This window comes from Hypanus sabinus, unplaced genomic scaffold (genome assembly GCF_030144855.1).
Source record: "Hypanus sabinus isolate sHypSab1 unplaced genomic scaffold, sHypSab1.hap1 scaffold_982, whole genome shotgun sequence".
NCBI classification, from domain to species: domain Eukaryota; kingdom Metazoa; phylum Chordata; class Chondrichthyes; order Myliobatiformes; family Dasyatidae; genus Hypanus; species Hypanus sabinus.
The window spans coordinates 110,857-132,372 of NW_026781838.1; the positions used below are offsets into that span (position 1 = coordinate 110,857).

At 53.8% G+C, this 21,516-nt stretch overlaps 1 protein-coding gene across 2 annotated transcripts; it reads right to left on the reverse strand.

Annotated features, from left to right (window-relative positions):
• Positions 1-2,340: 2,340 nt before the first annotated feature.
• On the reverse strand, positions 2,341-19,016 carry timm10 (translocase of inner mitochondrial membrane 10 homolog (yeast)). 2 transcript variants are annotated; one of them, XM_059963202.1, is made up of 3 exons: positions 18,738-19,016; positions 16,730-16,961; positions 3,054-3,187 (listed from the first exon to the last, which is right to left on the reverse strand). In XM_059963202.1, the coding sequence occupies exons 1-3, from the start codon at positions 18,806-18,808 to the stop codon at positions 3,119-3,121; spliced, it is 372 nt and encodes a 123-aa protein (XP_059819185.1). In that variant the 5' UTR covers positions 18,809-19,016; the 3' UTR covers positions 3,054-3,118. The 2 variants fall into 2 exon arrangements, with proteins under 2 accessions (XP_059819186.1, XP_059819185.1); XM_059963203.1 differs by lacking the exon at positions 16,730-16,961 and having other exon boundaries at positions 2,341-3,187; positions 18,738-18,963.
• Between the last annotated feature and the right edge of the window lie 2,500 nt (positions 19,017-21,516).

Here is a 21,516-nt window from a genome sequence, read left to right on the forward strand (position 1 = left end):
ATCAGGCTCCCCCTTCTCCAGCCCTGTATCTCAATCACCAATCACTTCCCAGCTCTCCTATCAGACTTCTGTCCTCTCCTATCAGACTCCCCCTTCTCCAGTCCTGTATCTCGTTCACCAATCACTTCCCAGCTCTCCTATCAGACTCCCCCTTCTCCAGTCCTGTATCTCGTTCACCAATCACTTCCCAGCTCTCCTATCAGGCTCCCCCTTCTCCAGCCCTGTATCTCAATCACCAATCACTTCCCAGCTCTCCTATCAGACTTCTGTCCTCTCCTATCAGACTCCCCCTTCTCCAGCCCTGTATCTCGTTCACCAACCAACCTCCCAGCTCAGTACTTCATCCCTCCCACTCCTGGTTTCCCGTCACCTTGTGTGTGTGAGTCTCTCTCCTCTCCCCCCGCCCACCTTTTAAATTGACTGCTCAACTCCTTTTCCCGTCACGCCGAAGAGTTTTGCCCCGAAGCGTCTTTTCCTTGGACTCATTTTGCGTTACCTTGGCTTCAAGTTCCCAATGAGTTCCTTGTCCTTATCGACCAGGACTGCCAGGTCATTGCCTGAACACGCCCGCGGGTGACCAACACCGCTCCCATACGCCTCCTCGTCACCATCCGGGATTCTGCCAACATTGGCTGTGTTGGATCATCTGCCAGTTGATCGGTGGCGTAGAGAGGGTAGGGCAGTGGTCTAAACTCAAATTACCGGGCTTGTTGGGAGAAATCCATGTCCATGCCCGCATGCTTGTGAGTCATTTCTTCCTCCCTCCTTTTTCCATTCCTCATTCGGGCTTCCCCCTCACCCCTTCTCTCCTCCTCCCTGCCCATCCTCCTATCAGATTCCTCCTTCTTCAGCTCTTTACCCGATCCGCCTGTCACCATAAGAGATTAAAAAGCTGGCCATTCGGCCCACCGAGCCTGCTCCGCCATTCAATCATGGATTCGTCCCGTTCTCCCAGTCAACCCCACTCCCCATACCCTCTGTTGCCCTGACTAAACAAGAACTTATCTATCTCCGCCTTAAATACACCCAATGACTTGGCCTCCACAGCTGCTCGTGGTAACAAATTCCACAGATTTACCACCCTCTGACTGATTTCTCTGCAGCTGTTCGAAATGAGCTTCTTTCAATCCTTAAGTCAAGCCCTGCTGTCCTAGACTCCCCTACCATGGGGAATAACTTTGACATATCTAAACTGTTCAGGCCTTTGAACATTCACAATGTTTCTGAGACCCCCCCCCATTCTCCTGAACTCCAGGGAATACAGCCCAAGAGCTGACAGATGTTCCTGATACAGTGACCCTCTCATTCCTGGAATCATTCTCGTGAATCTTCCCTGAACCCTCTCCAATGTCAGTATATCCTTTCTAAAATAAGGAGCCCAACACTGCACACAATACTCCCAAGTGTGGTCTCTCGAGTGTGTTACAGACCCTCAACGTCACCATATAACAACCACAGCACAGAAACAGGCCATCTCGGCCCTCCTAGTCCGTGCCGAACTCTTAATCTCACCTAGTCCCACCTACCCGCACTCAGCCCATAACCCTCCATTCCTTTCCTGTCCATATACCTATCCAATTTTACCTTAAATGACACAACTGAACTGGCCTCTACTACTTCTACAGGAAGCTCATTCCACACAGCTATCACTCTCTGAGTAAAGAAATACCCCCTCGTGTTTCCCTTAAACTTCTGCCCCCTAACTCTCAAATCATGTCCTCTCGTTTGAATCTCCCCTACTCTCAATGGAAACAGCCTATTCACGTCAACTCTGTCTATCACATCCCTGCTCTTGGATTCTTTTCCTCCAGAAATGAATGCCAACATTGCATCCGACTCAACCTTCAGGGTATCCCGAACGAGGACTCCCAAGTCCCATTGCATCTCAGAACTTTGAATTCTCTCCCCATTTAATTCACAGTCTGCCCATTTATTTCTTCTACCGAAGTGCATGACCCTACACTTTCCAACTTTGTATTTCATTTGCCACTTCTTTGCCCGTTCCCCTAAACTATCCAAGTCTCTCTGTTTCCTCAGCACTACCCGCTCCTCCACCTACCTTTGTATCATCGGCAAATTTGGCCACAGGTGCATTAATCCCGCAGTCCCAATCACTGGCATCACCTCTCAGCTTCTTACTTCATTCCCCCCCCCCCTTTTCCACCCACTTGCCAGTCTCCCACCGACATGTCGGCTGTTTGTTCCACTCCACGGATGCTGCCCGGCCTGGCGAGTATTCTCCGCGCATTGCATCTGCAGAGTCTTCCCTGTGTGTGTCTGATGTCAGGGCGAGCGAGCATCATGACAACAAAGTTCCTAGAAACCAGAGGAATTGCGATGGACATTTTAACAAAACAAACTGGTTTATTACTTCCACAGGTCGAAAGCCGCACAGTGCCTCACTCGGAACCTGTGGGTGGACCGCTGCCTCTCGTCTCGTCGCTGGGAAGGGCGAGAGTTTTCCATTTCAGTTGTCTCCGATATATATATATATATATATATATACTTTTAAAAATTTGCATAGCGTCCAGCAATCCCGGAGACGTGACGACGGAGGGGACACACTCCCGCCAACGATGCTCTGAACTGGGACCCCACCCCTTTCTGCCCTCACCCTCCGCCCCTCCCCCTCAGACACCCAGGAACCTCGCTGCCACCCCACACACCCTCCCCAGCCGACACCTGGCGCCCGTCCGCCCGGGCTGGAGGCCATCTTGTTAAGGTCAGCCACCACGTCGAGCGGACAAGGGAAGCAGCTCCTCCAGGGAGAGGGAATGGGACGGGACGGGGGGGGGGAACCCCAACACAATGGTCTCTGTTTACCACCACCCACCAACCACCCCCCCCCCCCATCACCACCACTGAGCAGGCGACGCTCCCAGTCCGGTGGCCATCTTGATGAGGGCAGACGTCACATCAGTCTTTCTGGGAGAGGTCAGGAGGTGGGTGCGCGCGGTCAGAGCACCCCCCCAAACGACGGCCTCTTCACTGTCCGATGGAGCCCTGCTGCATCTTGCGCATCAGCTCCTCGTCCTGCACGGAGAGCTCTGTCAGCTTGCGGCCCAGTCGCTCGTGGACGTCCAGGTACTTGGCCACGCAGCGGTCCAGGCAGACGGACTCACCCTTCGACAGCTCGGGCTCCTTGTAGTGGGGGGGCACGCACTTGCGGTGGCAGGCCTGCGTCATCCTGGGGGGAAGAGAGAGAAGAGGTTCCCACAGCTCAGTCCTGGCTCGCCAAATCGGAGCAGAATATCTCCCCGTCCCCAGGGCCTCGCTCTGTCTCCACAGATGCCCATCCGCACTCCCAATAGACCCCACCCCTTCCCGTTCACCCCCACCGTCCACACTCCCAATAGACCCCACCCCTTCCCGTTCACCCCCACCGTCCCCACTCCCAATAGACCCCACCCCTTCCCGTTCACCCCCACCGTCCGCTCTCCCAATAGACCCCACCCCTTCCCGTTCACCCCCACCGTCCGCTCTCCCAATAGACCCCACCCCTTCCCGTTCACCCCCACCGTCCGCACTCCCAATAGACCCCACCCCTTCCCATTCACTCCCAACAATTAAATCAGTAATCAAATGTCCGAGTTACAAGGAGAGGGGGGACAGGGGCCGTGGGAACGTTCTGTCCAGAGCGAAGGAGGCCAAGGGGGAGCGAGGTGAGGTTTACCAGAGGTGTGGATAAAATGGACGGCCACCGCCCCCGCCCCCCCCCCCCCCCCACAGCAGGTTGGAGAGTTTAAACACTGAGGTCAAAGGGTTCAAGGCGAGAGGCCACAGGCTCGAGGTGAGAGGTCACTCCAGGCTTGGTGGCCACAACCAGGTCCCTGCCTTCCCGAACCATCTTTGCCCTGTATCCCGAGTCCCGGAATCCAACTTTCTCCCGGGTTGTGTGCTAGCTAGCTCACCAAAAGTTATCCTCACAATCTCTGAGAGACCGAGGTCTGCACGTGAGGATTTTCTGACATCGGTATCTTTCCTTCCAAACTTATCCCTCCGAGCCTTTCACCAGGTTCTCTCGCTATATTCGTTGTCCGTTTCTCTCCTCTGTCTTATTCCGTCCTGACCTCCCTCAAAAACGGCCCCCCCCTCTCTCGGGAACGTTCCTGCGCTCCCTCTCGAAAAGAATACTTTGGCTGTTGGCTAATTCAACAAGCCCAACTTATTCAACTGAATTCTTATTTGAACCAGCAAAAGTGAAATACTGCAAAGGAACAATTCTTGCATTTTGAGAAAATCTGCATGAATTAAAATGCCCAACGGAACAATTGTATTAGTAAATTAAGCATGGTCTTAAACCAGGGTATCAAATTTAGACCATAGAGATCGACAGTACATCACAGGCCCTTCCGCCCACAATGTTGTGCTGACCCTGTAACCTACTCTAGAAGCTGCCTAGAATTCCCCAACTCCCAGACCTCTATTTTTTCTAAGCTCCATGTACCTATCCAGGAGTCTATTAAAAGCCCCTATCGTATCCACCTCCACCACCGTCACCGGCAGCCCGTTCCACACACTCACCACTCTCTGAGTGAAAAACTTACCCCTGACATCTCCCTGTATCTACTGCCCAGCACCATAAACCTGTGCCCCCTCGTGTTAGCCATTTCAGCCCTGGGGAAAAAGCCTCTGACTATCCACACCATCATTGCATCTCATTATCTTGTATACCTCTATCAGGTCACCTCTCATCCTCCGTCACTCCGAGGAGAAAAGGCCGAGTTCACTCAACCTGTTTTCATAAGGCACGCTCCCCAATCCAGACAACATCCTTGTAAATCTCCTCTGCACCCTTTCTATAGATTCCACATCCTTCCTGTAGTGAGGCGACCAGAACTGAGCACAGTACTCCAAGTGGGGTCTGACGAAAGTCTTTTTAGCTGAAATAAATTATTTCTATTTTTGCACTGTTCCTAATTTAACTATTTAGTGACGTTGACGTATATCTACTTCAATTTATATATTTAGTTATTTCTATATTATCGAGCATTTCACTGTCCTGTGGCTGCTCAGTTAACAAATTTCATGACATATGCTGGTGATCATAAGCCTGATCTTTGTATTTTAAAAATGTTTTATAAAGCAACAATACATGCTCAGTCACCACGTAGAGTACCGTGCAAAAGGCACGATAGGCGGATGGACAGGGTGCCGACAGGGCATTATCACGTGGCGCGGACGGCCAGTCTGTTAAATCTGGCAGGAGCAAAGGATGTTGGGAATGGCGAGGGTGGAGTGCGGGACGGGGGCAGGGATGAAGTAACGGGGTGGGGGGGGGGGTGTAAAGGGGGTAGTGACGTGGGTGCAGACGCGCCCAGCCCCGAGACACCAGGCCCAGGTCGCTCGATTCCAAACAATCGGCTTACTGATCAACACAGAGTGTCTCTGCGGGGCTTCCCGCTGCCCCCCTCCCCCCGACCGTGGTCCACAAGATACAGGAGTAGAGTCGATTATACTGCCACCTCATCGTGACTATCCCATTTCCCTCTCAGCCCCCTGTTACGGATGTGCCACAGCTCTGAGGGGCCGAAGGGTGCGGGGTAGCCCCCCTCCTTTGTAAGGATCGCAAGATCACTATTAAGTCAGTTCAGGAGACCCAGGAAATGAGAGAAAGACATGCAGAATCCACAAAGAGTTTGGAATGTGTCCTGGCCTCCGAAAGGCAGAATCTTTGATACCAGCTATTGTCTCTTGGAGATGGGATTGTGTATTGAATCCTGTGCGATGCATCGAAGCCCCCAGGCAATGAACCGAGGGGGAGGTTGGTGAAGGGATTGCATCATCCCAACCTGATTGACATCTGCGACCCTGTGAGTCAGGATAAAAGAGGGTCTGTGGGAACAGCCCCTCAGACGCACCAGAAGAAACGCCAGCGATCCCGTAATAGCGGAAGCCGGTGGGGAGGCTACGTGCGTCCGTTTCCATTTGCCCCGGAACCGGTGGCCTTTACCACGGAAGAACGGTTTTTAGCTAACAACGGGGAAACCAACTCCCAACGACTCTCGAAGGATTGACGTCATGAAAGGACTGGGGCAAGTTTTAGCCCGTCTTTCTCTCCAACCAAAACGCTGCAGCCTGAATGAACTAAAGTGACTTTTATATTTCCATTGGACAATACATTATCCCCTAGACAACGATAGAGCTATTTCTTATTGAGTATTATTATCCTGCGCTTTTAGATTTAGTATTGAAGACGTATATTATCAGTATGCTTGCCTTGATATTATTTTTGTGTATTTTTATCAATAAATACTGGTAAAAATAGTACCATCAGACTTCCAACGGACCTCTCTATCTTTGCTGGTAAATGACTCAGTTACGGGGTTCATAACAGCCCCAAAATCCCGCCCTCTCCCCCTACCCCTTCAAGTCCTGTCCAATCAAGAACCTATCATCCCCTGCCTTAAATATACGTAAAGACTTGCCCCTCCCCCCCCACAGCTGCCCGTGGTAACGAATTCCACAGATATCCCACCCCCTCCGGCTAAATAAATCCCTCCTCACCTCCGCTCTGAAAGGACGCCCCCTCTATTCTGAGGCCTCACCTGTGCCTCAGGTTGCTGAAACGTCCCCAAACTATCTCGTTTTTACCACTGCCCGCACAGGGCGTTCAATGCACCTACCCCTCCGGGCAAAGAACTTGCCCCGTTATTACTTCCTTCCGATCATCGTGCCCCCCCCCCCCCCCCCCGTAACAGCTACGGATGGCAAGTGACCGGGAACACGTACAAAGCGCGGGAAGCCAGCACGCGGCCGAGAAGGTCATCCGGAGTCTCCCTTCCCGCCATCACGGACATTTACACCACACACTGCATCCGCAAAGCAAACAGCATTATGAAGGACCCCACGCACCCCTCATACAAACTCTTCTCCCTCCTGCCGTCTGGGAAAAGGCTCCGAAGCATTCGGGCTCTCATGACCAGACTATGTAACAGTTTCTTCCCCCAAGCTATCAGACTCCTCAATCCCCAGAGCATGGACTGACATCTACATCATTCATTATTATATTGAAATTTGTCCTCTACTGTGCCTATTGTCTTGTTTATTAATTACTGCACTGTTTTGTGCACTTCATGTAGTACTGTGCAGGTCTGTAGTCTAGTGTAGTTTTTATGCTGTTTTACATAGTCAGTGTAGCCTTGTGCTGTCCAACACAGTCTAGTGTAGTTTTTATGTTGTTTTACGTAGTCAGTGTAGCCTTGTGCTGTCCAACACAGTCTAGTGTAGTTTTTATGTTGTTTTACGTAGTCAGTGTAGCCTTGTGCTGTCCAACACAGTCTAGTGTAGTTTTTATGTTGGTTTACGTAGTCAGTGTGGCCTTGTGCTGTCTCACACAGTCTAGTGTAGTTTTTATGTTGTTTTACGTAGTCAGTGTAGCCTTGTGCTGTCTCACACAGTCTAGTGTAGTTTTTATGTTGTTTTACGTAGTCAGTGTAGCCTTGTGCTGTCTCCCACAGTCTAGTGTAGTTTTTATGTAGTTTTACGTAGTCAGTGAAGCCTTGTGCTGTCTCACACAGTCTAGTGCAGTTTTTATGCTGTTTTACGTAGACAGTGTAGCCTTGTGCTGTCTCACACAGTCTAGTGTGGTTTTTGTTGTTTTACGTAGTCACTGTAGCCTTGTGCTGTCTCACACAGTCTAGTGCAGTTTTTATGCTGTTTTACGTAGACAGTGTAGCCTTGTGCTGTCTCATACAGTCTAGTGTGGTTTTTATGTTGTTTTACGTAGTCAGTGTAGCCTTGTGCTGTCTCACACAGTCTAGTGTAGTTTTTATGTTGTTTTACGTAGTCAGTGTAGCCTTGTGCTGTCTCACACAGTCTAGTGTAGTTTTTATGTCGCTTTACGTAGTCAGTGTATCCTTGAGCTGTCTCACACAGTCGAGTGTAGTTTTTATGTGGTTTTACGTAGTCAGTGTAGCCTTGTGCTGTCTCACACAGCCGAGTGTAGTTTTTATGTTGTTTTACGTAGTCAGTGTAGCCTTGTGCTGTCTCACACTGTCTAGTGTAGTTTTTATGTTGTTTTACGTAGTCAGTGTAGCCTTGTGCTGTCTCACACAGTCTAGTGTAGTTTTTATGTTGTTTTACGTAGTCAGTGTAGCCTTGTGCTGTCTCACACTGTCTAGTGTAGTTTTTGTGTTGTTTTACGTAGTCAGTGTAGCCTTGTGCTGTCTCACACAGTCTAGTGTAGTTTTTAATGTTGTTTTATGTAGTCAGTGTCGCCTTGTGCTGTCTCACACAGTCTAGTGTAGTTTTTATGTTGTTTTACGTAGTCAGTGTAGCCTTGTGCTGTCTCACACTGTCTAGTGTAGTTTTTGTGTTGTTTTACGTAGTCAATGTAGCCTTGTGCTGTCTCACACAGTCTAGTGTAGTTTTTAATGTTGTTTTATGTAGTCAGTGTCGCCTTGTGCTGTCTCACACAGTCTAGTGTAGTTTTTATGTTGTTTTACGTAGTCAGTGTAGCCTTGTGCTGTCTCACACAGTCCAGTGTAGTTTTTATGTTGTTTTACGTAGTCAATGCTGCCTTGTGCTGTCTCTCATAGTCTAGTGTAGTTTTTATGTGGTTTTACGTAGTCAGTGTAGCCTTGTGCTGTCTCACACAGTCTGGTGTAGTTCTGTCCGGGAACAGCAGCGGAGAATCCCTCTCCGAATGAGCACGACGGTATTTCCGAATCCCCACCCGGGACTGCCAGGGCCGGCAGAGGCGAGAGCCCAGAGGGAGCCCCGAACGCCGCCGCGCACTGCCTTAACGTCTGCAGAGGTCCGAAGACCAATCAGACACTGGGGCAAGGCCAGCTCCCTGCTCAGCAGGTTCGCAAAGGGGCGAGGGAGAGCCGGGTGCTGGCGTCCCGGACGCGGGGAGACACGGACTCCGCCTGCCGTCTCCCTCCGTAGCCTGTTCGCTCGCTCACTACGCCCTTCGCGATTGTTCCACAGAAGTGGTTTGCTGTGGCCTTCCCCTGGGCCGTGTCTTTACAAAGACGGGTGACCTCCCCCCGCCCGGCCACTATCGTCGCTCAGCAGAGATTGTCTGCCTGGCGCCTGTGGTCGCATAACCAGCTCTCGGGATCTGCCCCGGCGGCTCCGCGTGACCCTGGTCGCGGGGGCCGAGGATTTGCTTCACCTCGCTCGAGGGGAGGGGCGCCTCGCGCGTCTCCATCCCACTGTCCCACCCCTCCACCGTGACACCGAAATTCAGATCGGCCACCGGCTCGGCGGGAGAAGCCAGGGAGGGGCCGCCTCTCCGACCGGAGGCCTGTGACCGGCGGAGAGCCGCGGGGCTCGGAGACGGGCCCGCTGCGGTCTGTCGTCGCGGTCGACCGTCAACGCGGTGAACCGGGTCAGAGAATTTGCGGGAGACGCCGAGACCGGGGGGGGGGGGGGGGGGGGGGGGGGAGCGGCGCACAGCGGGGAAGGCGATCCAGGCTCGCGGAGGGATCTGGACCAGCGGGGGGGGGAAATGGGCTGGAGAAAACAAAATGGCAGCCGGGATTCGATGCAGGCAAGTGAGAAGAGCTGCACTTTGGTAGAACCAAGCAGGGTCGTTCTTGCACAGCGATCGGCAGGGCACCGAGGAGTGCAGAAGAACAAAGGGATCTGGGAGTACAGGTCCCTAATTCCTCGAAAGTGGCGTCGCAGGCAGACAGGGCCGTAAAGAGAGCTCCACACACAAAGTGCCGGTGGGACGCAGCAGGCCGGGCAGCATCCACAGGGAGAGGCGCTGTCGACGTTTCGGGCCGAGACCCTCCGTCAGGAATGACGGAAAGGAGAGAAAGCCACTGGCCCATCTGCCTTCACAAACCGGAAGGTGCAGGAGACGCGATATTGCGTCGAAACTGTCCGAGACGGCGGTGTGGACGGATTCGGAGTAGCGTGCGTGGGTTTCGTCCTCCCACCCCCGGGGAAGGTTGAAGGAGTGCGGAGGAAACTTACAAGGACGTTGGCCGCTCTGGGGGGGGGTAGACGAGTTACAAGGAAAGATCGACGAGGCAGGTACTGTATTCTCCGGCGCGTAGGAAAATGGGGGGGGATCTTTGCTATCGATCCGCAGCTCCCTGAAAGTGGCGTCACGGTCAGATCGGGTCATAAAAGAAAGCACACAGGCCTTCACAGATCAGAAGTACCGAGTACAGGAGATGAGACGTTGTGTTGGGGTCGTAGAGGACGTCGGTGAGGCCCGATTCTCAGCACTGCCGGCAGTGTTTGCTCGCCCACCTCCAGGGAAGATGTAAGTAGGATTGAAAGAGCGCAGGGAAAAATTTACAAGCACCTTTCCGGGCCTCGAGGACTAGAGTCACTTGGATCTGTCAGGGCTTTATTCCCTGGAGCGTAGGAGAATGGGGGGGGGGGGGGGGGGAGATTTGCTAGACGGATGCAGAGGGGGCAAACGCAAGCAGGGTTTTCCCCACTCAGGTCGGGCGAGACTGGAACCGGAGGTCGTGGGTTAAGGGTGAGAGGTGAAAGGTTGAAGGGGAACAGGAGGGGAAATTCTTGGCTCAGGAGGTGGTGAGAGTGCGGGGGGGTGGAAGCGAGCTGCCAATTGAGACGGTGGGCACAAACTCGATCCCAACGTTGAAGGGAAGTTTTCGGAGGGGCGCCCGGATGGGAGGGCTGTGGTCACGGTGCAGCTCGACGGGGGTCAGCGGTCTAAAATGGCTGGGCGTGGCCGAGATGGGCCACGGGGCCTGATCCCATTGAGCGACTGTATCTGTGCGCCTTTCTTTCTGTTTGTAACACCAGGCAGACATCCTTTTCTCAAGCAGAGTGGGTCGGGAGCCATTAACGCAGCTCCGGGGCGTCTGCCAGGCTCCCTGCCCGCCCTCCACGCGGAACGCGTGGGCTTCTGCCAGGCGCTCCGATTCCCTCCCGCGCTCCAAAGGAGTAGCCGGCAGGTTAACTGGCCCTCCTTTACCCCCTGTATACCCACGGCTCCAATCTGCGAATCAAATTTGCCACCAATGCTACACTGACTGGCCTAATCTCAAACAATAACGAGGTGCCCTACAGGGGAGGAAGTCATCACCCTGACACAGAGCTGTCAAGAAAACAGCCTCTCCCACAATGTCTCAAGAACAAAGGAGCTGGTTGTGGATTACAGGAGGAATGGAGACGGGCTGACCCCTATTGATATCAATGGACCTGGGGTTCAGAGGGTGAACAGCTTTAATTTCCTCGACATAAACATCACCGAGGATCTCACGTGGTCTGTACACACCGGCTGGGGGGTGAAAAAGGCACAACAGCCCCTCTTTCACCTCAGACGGTTGAGGAAGTTTGGTATGGGCACCCAAATCCTGAGGACTTCCTACAGGGGCACAATTGAGAGCATCCTGACTGGCTGCATCACTGCCCGGTACGGGAACTGTACTTCCCTCAATCGCAGGACTCTGCAGAGAGTGGTGCGGACAGCCCGGCGTATCTGTAGATGTGAACTTCCCACTACTCGGGACATTTACAGTGACGGGGTGTAAAAAGGGCCCGAGGGATCATTGGGGACCCGAGTCACCCCAACCACAAACTGTTCCAGCTGCCACCATCCGGGAAACGGTACCGCAGCATAAAAGCCAGGACCAACAGGCTCCGGGACAGCTTCTTCCACCAGGCCGTCAGACTGATTAATTCACACTGACACAACTGTATTTCTATGTTATATAGACCGTCCTGTTGTACATAGTATTATAAATTACTATAATTTGCACTTTTAGACAGAGACGTGAAGATTTTTACTGCTCACGTATACGAAGGATGTAAGTTCAAAGTCAATGCAACTCAATAAACCGTCCGTAATGAGGTTAGGGTTAAAACAGGGCTGTCAGGGGTGGGGGCCGCTGGAGGAGTTAAACAAACACCCCGGGAAATCTTTCCTACATTTGAAAGGCGCCCAGACACGGCCACGGATGGGAAAGGTTGCGAGCTGAGGCTCCCAAACACCACCTTGTTTTTGAACGCCTTGACCCAATACCATTAAGCAAAGGGGTACATGGACCCCAGCTTTTGAGGGCTAGACGCAGGCCATGGTTGGTCATGACATGGAAAACTTTGACGACCATCTGGAGATCTGCAGTGGAGACTGACTGGCCCAGCATATCACGGCCTCAGGACCCACACCACCAGGTTCAGGGACAGTTATTACCCCTCAACCATCAGGAAGGAGGTACAGGAGCCTCAGGACTCACACCACCAGTTTCAGGGACAGTCATTACCCCTCGACCATCAGGAAGGAGGTACAGGAGCCTCAGGACTCACACCACCAGGTTCAGGGACAGTTATTACCCCTCAACCATCAGGAAGGAGGTACAGGAGCCTCGGGACCCACACCACCAGGTTCAGGGACAGTTATTCCCCCTCAACCAACAGGAAGGAGGTACAGGAGCCTCAGGACACACCACCAGGTTCACTGTCAGTTAATAACCCTCAACCATCAAGGAGGTGGTACAGGAGCCTCAGGACCCACACCACCAGGTTCAGGGACAGTTATTACCCCTCAACCATCAGGAAGGAGGTACAGGAGTCTCAGGACCCACACCACCAGGTTCAGGGACAGTTATTACCCCTCAACCATCAGGAAGGAGGTACAGGAGCCTCAGGACCCACACCACCAGGTTCAGGGACAGTTATTACCCCTCAACCATCAGGAAGGAGGTACAGGAGCCTCAGGACCCACACCACCAGGTTCAGGAAGAGTTATTACCCCTCAACCATCAGGAAGGAGGTACAGGAGCCTCAGGACCCACACCACCAGGTTCAGGAACAGTTATTACCCCTCAACCATCAGGAAGGAGGTACAGGAGCCTCAGGACCCACACCACCAGGTTCAGGAAGAGTTATTACCCCTCAACCATCAGGAAGGAGGTACAGGAGCCTCGGGACCCACACCACCAGGATCAGGGACAGTTATTACCCCTCAAACATCAGGAAGGAGGTACAGGAGCCTCAGGACCCACACCACCAGGTTCAGGAACAGTTATTACCCCTCAACCATCAGGAAGGAGGTACAGGAGCCTCAGGACCCACACCACCAGGTTCAGGGACAGTCATTACCCCTCAACCATCAGGAAGGAGGGACAGGAGCCTCAGGACCCACACCACCAGGTTCAGGGACAGTCATTACCCCTCAACCATCAGGAAGGAGGTACAGGAGCCTCGGGACCCACACCACCAGGATCAGGGACAGTTATTACCCCTCAAACATCAGGAAGGAGGTACAGGAGCCTCAGGACCCACACCACCAGGTTCAGGAACAGTTATTACCCCTCAACCATCAGGAAGGAGGTACAGGAGCCTCAGGACCCACACCACCAGGTTCAGGGACAGTCATTACCCCTCAACCATCAGGAAGGAGGGACAGGAGCCTCAGGACCCACACCACCAGGTTCAGGGACAGTCATTACCCCTCAACCATCAGGAAGGAGGTACAGGAGCCTCGGGACCCACACCACCAGGATCAGGGACAGTTATTACCCCTCAGATATAAAGCTCTTGAACCAAAGGACATAACTTCACTCGTCCCCATCACTGAAATGTTTTCACGACTGATGGACTCATCATTTCACGTTCTTGATATTGGAATGTTATGGTGAGGTTGTATAAGGCATCGGTAAAGCTGAATCTGGAGTATTGTGTGCAGTTTTGGTCACCGAATTACTGGAAGGGTCTATCCCCTCGGGTATGGGCACACGGCTGGCTGAGGGCGGAGAGGTAGGGTGGTTGGGACGGGGTTGCTCGGCAAGCCAGGACACTCGAGTAAAGATGCTGTGTTTGCCCGGCTGTAGGGAAGACGTTACGGAGCTGGAGAGAGGGCAGGGGGAGGTTTACGGGGATGCCGCTGGGACGCGGGGGGCCGAGTTACGGTATCGGTCGTGAAATGTGATCACCTGACAGCAGGGGTACAATTAAGTCAAGTCACTTTTTAATCGTCATTTCGAGCATAACTGCTGGTACAGCACACAGTAAAAAAAAACGAGACGACGTTTTTCAGGACCATGGTGCTACATGAAACAGTACAAAAACTACACTGAACTACGCAAAAACAACACAATAAAAAGCTACATTAGACTACAGACCTACCCCGGACTGCATAAAGTGCACAAAACAGTGCAGGCATTACGATAAATAATAAACAGGACAACAGGGCAGTAAGGTGTCAGCCCAGGCTCTGGATATCAAGAAACCCTGACACAGGGTAAACATGGAGTTCAGGCTCCTGTACCTCCTCCCTGATGGCGGAGGGGAAGAGGCTGTTCCTGAATCGCTGAGTGTGTGCCTTCAGGCTCCTGTACCTCCTCCCTGATGGCGGAGGGGAAGAGGCTGTTCCTGAATCGCTGAGAGTGTGCCTTCAGGCTCCTGTACCTCCTCCCTGATGGCGGAGGGGAAGAGGCTGTTCCTGAATCTCTGAGTGTGTGCCTTCAGGCTCCTGTACCTCCTCCCTGATGGCGGAGGGGAAGAGGCTGTTCCTGAATCGCTGAGTGTGTGCCTTCAGGCTCCTGTACCTCCTACCTGATGGCGGAGGGGAAGAGGCTGTTCCTGAATCGCTGAGTGTGTGCCTTCAGGCTCCTGTACCTCCTCCCTGATGGCGGAGGGGAAGAGGCTGTTCCTGAATCGCTGAGTGTGTGCCTTCAGGCTCCTGTACCTCCTCCCTGATGGCGGAGGGGAAGAGGCTGTTCCTGAATCGCTGAGTGTGTGCCTTCAGGCTCCTGTACCTCCTCCCTGATGGCGGAGGGGAAGAGGCTGTTCCTGAATCGCTGAGTGTGTGCCTTCAGGCTCCTGTACCTCCTCCCTGATGGCGGAGGGGAAGAGGCTGTTCCTGAATCGCTGAGTGTGTGCCTTCAGGCTCCTGTACCTCCTTCCCGACGGTGACAGTGAGAAGGGGGCATGTCCTGGGGGGTGGGGGTCCTTAGTGACGGACACTGCCTTCCTGAGGCTCCCTGACGATGTCTCGGATACGGCGGAGGCTGGTGCCCGTGCTGGAGCCGACTAATTTTACAACTCTCTGCAGCTTATTTCTATTCCCCCACCCCCCTCCAATACCAGACGGTGATGCAGCCTGTCAGAATGCTCTCCACGGTACAACTGTAGAAGTTTTCAAGTATTTTAGTGGACAAACCAAATCTCCTCAAACTCCCGAATGAAATATAGCCGCTGTCTTGCCTTCTTTATAGCTGCATCACTATACAGTCGAGTGAACGTGCAGACTTTTAAGGGTTGATGAGAACCAGGGACGCAGGTTTAAGGTGAGAGGAGAGAGATGCAACGGGGACGTTGGCATGGTCGAGTTCGGGCCTACCGAGTTCTGGACAGACGCCAGCGAGCTGGATTCAGGCGATAAATCCCCGCTTGCGTCTGGGCCTGGGGACGGGCAAGCGCAACAGGCCCTTTCAGCCCGCCTGCCCCTGGCTTGGGCTGGTCCCCAGCTCAGCTCGTCACCCCTGTCCGCCCATGGACCCCTTGCTTAACGGCAGAAAATAAAAGATAGGAAGGTGTCACAGTGCACAGATATTGAAAAAAAAATTAGAAGTAAGAAAGAATATTAAAAAGTTATCTCACACAGTCTAACAGGAGGAGGTCATCACTCCCATAGAACATTACAGCACAGAAACAGGCCTTTCGGCCCTTCTTGGCTGTGCTGAACCATTTCTCTGCCTAGTCCCACTGACCTGCACCCGGCCCATATCCCTCCATACCCCTCTCATCTATGTACCTGTCCAAGTTTTTCTTAAATGTCAAAAGTGAGCCCGCATTTACCACTTCATCTGGCAGCTCATTCCACACTCACACCACTCTGTGTGAAGAAGCCCCCCCCATGTTCCCTTTAAACTTTTCCCTCTTCACCCCTAACCCATGACCTCTGGTTTTTTCCTCCCCTGGCCTCAGTGGAAAAAGGCTGCTTGCATTCACTCTATTTATACCCATCATAATTTTAAACACTTCTATCAAATCTCCCCTCATTCTCCTACGCTTCAGGGAATAAAGTCCTAACCTGTTCAACCTTTCTCTGTAACTCAGTTTCTCAAGTCCCCCGGCTATAGGTCGACTCATTATTGAGGGTAGGAGTGACCTCGCGTAGGGTGCCGAGGGGGATTTAGGAGGCTGTTGGCGGGACTCGAGGCACCGGGGGGGGGGGGTTTACGGTGAGAGTGCAAGGTCACCCATTGGAGAGAGATCACTTTATTCTGTGAAGCGCACAGGTGTCCCGACAGACATGCGTAACGCACAGACACACACTGTCTATCCCCCCCGCAGAGTCGGGGAATCAAAAACTGGAGGGCCTGGATTTCTAGTGGGGGAGATAGATTTTAATCAGGACCCCGGGGGCAAACCTTTCAGCCAGAGGCGGGTCCGTCTACGGCGGAGGCGGGTACAGTAACAACGCTGAACACTTGGACAGGCACAGAGACGGGAAAGGCTGAAAGCAGGGCGGGCCACAGTTCGGCTTCACAGCTGCGTGTCAGACACGGCCACAAGCAACACGGGGGCACCGTCATGGCTCCCTTCCTGTCTACCCCGGACTTTAGACACAACACCGGGTCACGCCACCTGCGGAAATTCTCTGACGACTCCGCAACAGTTGGGTGGAGAAAGGGAGGACGGGAGGATGAATACAGGGCCCCCGGCTGAGTCATCTGCCGCTGGGCATCAGTGGGACAAAGGAGATGCTGCCGGACTTGAGGAAGCCCAACTCTGCACCGCTGCCCGTTACTATCGATGGCGAGGAGGCGAGGACCCGGGGGTTCACCTGGAGGGCAGGCTCGGGTGAAGTTCCAACACGGAGGGCCGGAGTCGCCTCTACTTCCCGAGGAGACTGGGATCCTCTGGAGTGTGCAGGCCTCTCCTTCACACGTTCTACCTGTCTGTTGTCGGCAGTACAATCTTTTCTGTGGTGCTGTTCTGCGGAAGTGGTGTCAACGTGGGTGATGCCAACAGGTTCAATACACTGATCAGAGCAAACACCAGGAAATGTGCAGACGCTGGAGATAAATGAAAAAACACAAAGTGCTGGTGGAAGGCAGCAGGCCGGGCAGCATCTACAGGGAGAAGGCAACATGAGTGAACCTGCAGACGCTGGAGATAAATGAAAAAACACAAAGTGCTGGTGGAAGGCAGCAGGCATTGAGAAGGAGAAGAGCTGTCGACGTTTCGGGCCGAGACACTGATTAGAGAGTCTGGCTCTGTTATCGGAGTCAGACCGGACACAAGGGGGGCCGTGCGAGGACGAAGGACCCCCCCCCCCCCCGGCAATTCTGGACAATGTTTCTCGCCCTCTGCAAGACACCCTGGCTGAGCAGAGGCACGCTTTCGATAATGGACTGGGACAACCGTGCTGTGTGGGGTCATTCCTACCCCCAGCCATTGGGCTCTGTAATGAGTCAGGGGAGTGATGACCCCCCCTCCTGTTAGATTGTTAGAGATAACCTATTTTATTCTTTATTTCTCTTCTAATATTTGTATATCTGTGCACTTCGGTGACACTGTAATTTCCTCGGGGATCGACAAAGTCTCGATCTATCTTATTTTTTTTTTACACACCATTAAGCAAGAGGTCCGGGGACGGGCGGAGGTGACTGGACTAACCCAAGCAGGGAGCAGATGGGCCTGTCTCACTTGCCCATCCCTGGTTCCAGATGCCGGAAGGTTTACAAAACCCAGCCCGTTGCTCCCTCCAACCCACCCCTCTGTCTCTCTCTCCCCCCTCCCCTTTCCCTACCCAAAGAGACATAGGAAATAGGTGCAGGAGGAGGCCGTTCGGCCCTTCGAGCCTGCACCGCCATTCAGTACGATCATGGCTGAGCATCCATCTCAGAACCCTGTACCTGCTTTCTCTCCATACCCCCTGATCCCTTTAGCCACAAGGGCCATATCTAACCCCTCCTATTACCTCCCTCCCTCTTTCCCTACCCCCTCTATTACCTCCCTCTCCTCCCGCCCTCCCTCTTTCTCTACCCCTTCTATTACCTCCCTCTCCTCCCACCCTCCCTTTCTCTACCCCTTCTATTACCTCCCTCTCCTCCCACCCTCCTTCTTTCTCTACCCCTTCTATTACCTCCCTCTCCTCCCACCCTCCCTCTTTCTCTACCCCTTCTATTACCTCCCTCTCCTCCCACCCTCCCTCTTTCTCTACCCCTCCTATTACCTCCCTCTCCCACCCTCCCTCCCTCTTTCTCTACCCCTTCTATTACCTCCCTCTCCCACCCTCCCTCCCTCTTTCTCTACCCCTTCTATTACCTCCCTCTCCTCCCGCCCTCCCTCTTTCTCTACCCCATTACCTCCCTCTCCTCCCACCCTCCCTCTTTCTCTACCCCTTCTATTACCTCCCTCTCCTCCCACCCTCCCTCCCTCTTTCTCTACCACTCCTATTACCTCCCTCTCCTCCCACCCTCCCTCTTTCTCTACCCCTTCTATTACCTCCCTCTCCTCCCACCCTCTTTCTCTACCCCTTCTATTACCTCCCTCTCCTCCCGCCCTCCTTCTTTCTCTACCCCTTCTATTACCTCCCTCTCCTCCCGCCCTCCCTCTTTCTCTACCCCTCCTATTACCTCCCTCTCCCACCCACCCTCCCTCTTTCTCTACCCCTCCTATTACCTCCCTCCCTCTTTCTCTACCCCTCCTATTACCTCCCTCCCTCTTTCTCTACCCCTCCTATTACCTCCCTCTTTCTCTACCCCTCCTATTACCTCCCTCCCTCTTTCTCTACCCCTCCTATTACCTCCCTCTCCCACCCTCTCTCCCCCCCTCCCCGGACCAACCTGTTGTACATGTCGGCCATCATCTCCACCTCCAGCTCGGCGGCCAGCTGCTGTGCCTTCATGGGGTCCATTCCGGGGCCTGCGGTCGCCTGAGCGAGAGGAGGGGGGAAGACGCTCTTTGCAGCACCGTCAATGCACCCGGCCGGCCGACGGACGGCGGAAGTGGAAGGCAGGAACTGGGAGGGAGCCGAGCCGAGCCGAGCCGAGCCGCCGAGCCGAGCCGAGCCGCCGAGCCGAGCCGAGCCGAGCCGCCGAGCCGAGCCGAGCCGAGCCGAGCCGCCGAGCCGAGCCGCCGAGCCGAGCCGCCGAGCCGAGCCGCCGAGCCGAGCCGAGCCGAGCCGAGCCGAGCCGCCGAGCCGAGCCGCCGAGCCGAGCAGCCGAGCCGCCGAGCCGAGCCGAGCCGCCGAGCCGAGCCGAGCCGAGCCGAGCCGAGCCGAGCCGAGCCGAGCCGAGCCGAGCCGAGCCGCCGAGCCGAGCAGCCGAGCCGCCGAGCCGAGCCGAGCCGCCGAGCCGAGCCGCCGAGCCGAGCCGAGCCGAGCCGAGCAGAGACGAGCCCCGCTCCCTCCGCACGCTTCGTTCAAAAGGGCGACGGCGCCATCTTGGTGAGGTCAGCTGGGAGGGGCACACACACACACAAAAAGGCGAATGTTATCACAGTTTCCCCCCACCCCCCCCGCTTCCCTGACAATCCTTGACGTTACTTTGGCTAATATGAAATTTCTTTTGAAATGCGCACGGTCGCTCCTCACAAAGATGGCGAAAGGCCGGTCCGCCCTCCTGCCCCCTTGGCCGAGGAGGAGATGCAGGGACAAGATGGCGCAGAGCGGGGAGCTGAACTCCCTCTGCAGCGCCGGCGGACGCTGGTGGCGGGACCGGGGACATGCTACCGTCTCCGGCCGCTCGCCGGCACTCTCTTCCCCTACCCACACCCCGGGCGGCCAATCTGCCCCTCTGTTGAAGGGACTAGCGGCAATAGGAGTTCTTGATTATTTGGATACGGGGTGCAAATTGGTGGTGGGTGAAAAAGGGGGCTGCCAACTGCCACGATGCGTTTGCAAGCTTATATAGGGCAGACAGCAGGGAAAATGACTAACTTTTTTTTAAAAAAAAATTGCACCAGAATCAAATTTTACAAAACCAAATGTTACTCCTCCCTCACTGCCCGACTCCCTCACAACTGCTCTCCCATGACTTTCCCCCACCCCTCTCCCTTCCTCCTCAATCCCCAATTTCCCCCTCCAGCATCCCCTTCCGCACCCCTCCCTCCTCACCGCCCCTCTCCCACTCCCCTTCATCCTCGCTGCCCCTCCTGCACACCCGTCTCTCACCCCACTCCTTCTCCCTCTTCCACTCCCCTCCATCCTCGCTGACCCTCCTGCACACCCTTGTCTCGCCCCACTCCTCCCTCCCTCCTCACCACCCCTCTCCCACTCCCCTCCATCCTCGCTAACCCTCCTGCACACCCTTCTCTCACCCCACTCCTCCCTCCCTCCTCACCACCCCTCTCCCACTCCCCTCCATCCTCGCTAACCCTCCTGCACACCCTTCTCTCACCCCACTCCTCCCTCCCTCCTCACCACCCCTCTCCCACTCCCCTCCATCCTCGCTGCCCCTCCTGCACACCCTTCTCTCACCCCACTCCTCCCTTCTCTGCTTCCCTCTTCCCCACCCCTCCATCCTCCTGCCCCTCCCCACACTTGTCGTGCATTCACATGTCAGTAATATTTAAGTAATACTGTAAATATATTGTGTGATTAAGCAATTCCCTGATGTTTACATAATGCATTTCCGGTGTGTGTAAAAGTATGGAAAAGACACACGTTTTTATGCCACCGTCTCGTTGCGCGCCTCACAAATTAAAACAGGCAGGTCATCCCCGGCCCCGTGTTTTCCTTCTGAATAGTTTAGTGTTTTGGAATTATGAAGTGTCGTTGTAGTTAATAGTGTTATTTCTAGGCCAATCCCACAGGGGAGGAGTTCGCGTGCTGTACAAGCGGAGTTATCGATAAAGTTCAGTTGAATATCCTGCGTGTGGGCATCCTGGTGTTTGCTCTGCCCTCTCCCTCGTTAGCCTCGCGTCCGAGTTTTCGGCAAGATGGTTCTCGTTTGCACGTGTCTATGAAAAATATCCAGAGACTTACCAACCTCAGCTGCCTCTGCTAACAATTTTCCTGCCTCTATCTTACCTGTCCCTTTCATAATTTTACATGTTTCTACAAGATCTCCTCTCATTCTTCTGAATTCCAGCGAGTATGGTCCCAGGCGACTCAATCTCTCCTCACAGGTTAACCCCTTCATCTCTGGAATCAACCTGGTGACCCTCCTCTGCACCACCTCCAAAGCCAGTCTATCCTTCCTCAAGTACGGAGACCAGAACTGCACGCAGTACTCCAGGTGCGGCCTCACCTGTACCCTATACAGTTGCAGCGTGACCTCCCTGTTCTTAAACTCATTCCCTCTAGCGATGAAGGCCAATGTCCTATTTGCATTCTCGATAGCCTGCTGCCCCTGCAAAGCCAATCTTTTGTGACTAAAGGGGCAGAACACACCTCCCACTTTGCGGGAGTCTCCAGGCTGTCCCTCCTGACCCCCATTAGATAGTGTTTTTTTCTCTTTTTTTTGTAATTTTTTTTATTGAAGTTCATCATCAAACATTTCCATAAGATGTATTTCAGACATTAGACATATATATCATATAATCATATTTGTCACAAATCTCCACAACGTATTTATCGGAGGTATACACTTATAGGAAAGAGTGGAAAGAAAAAACAAGCAA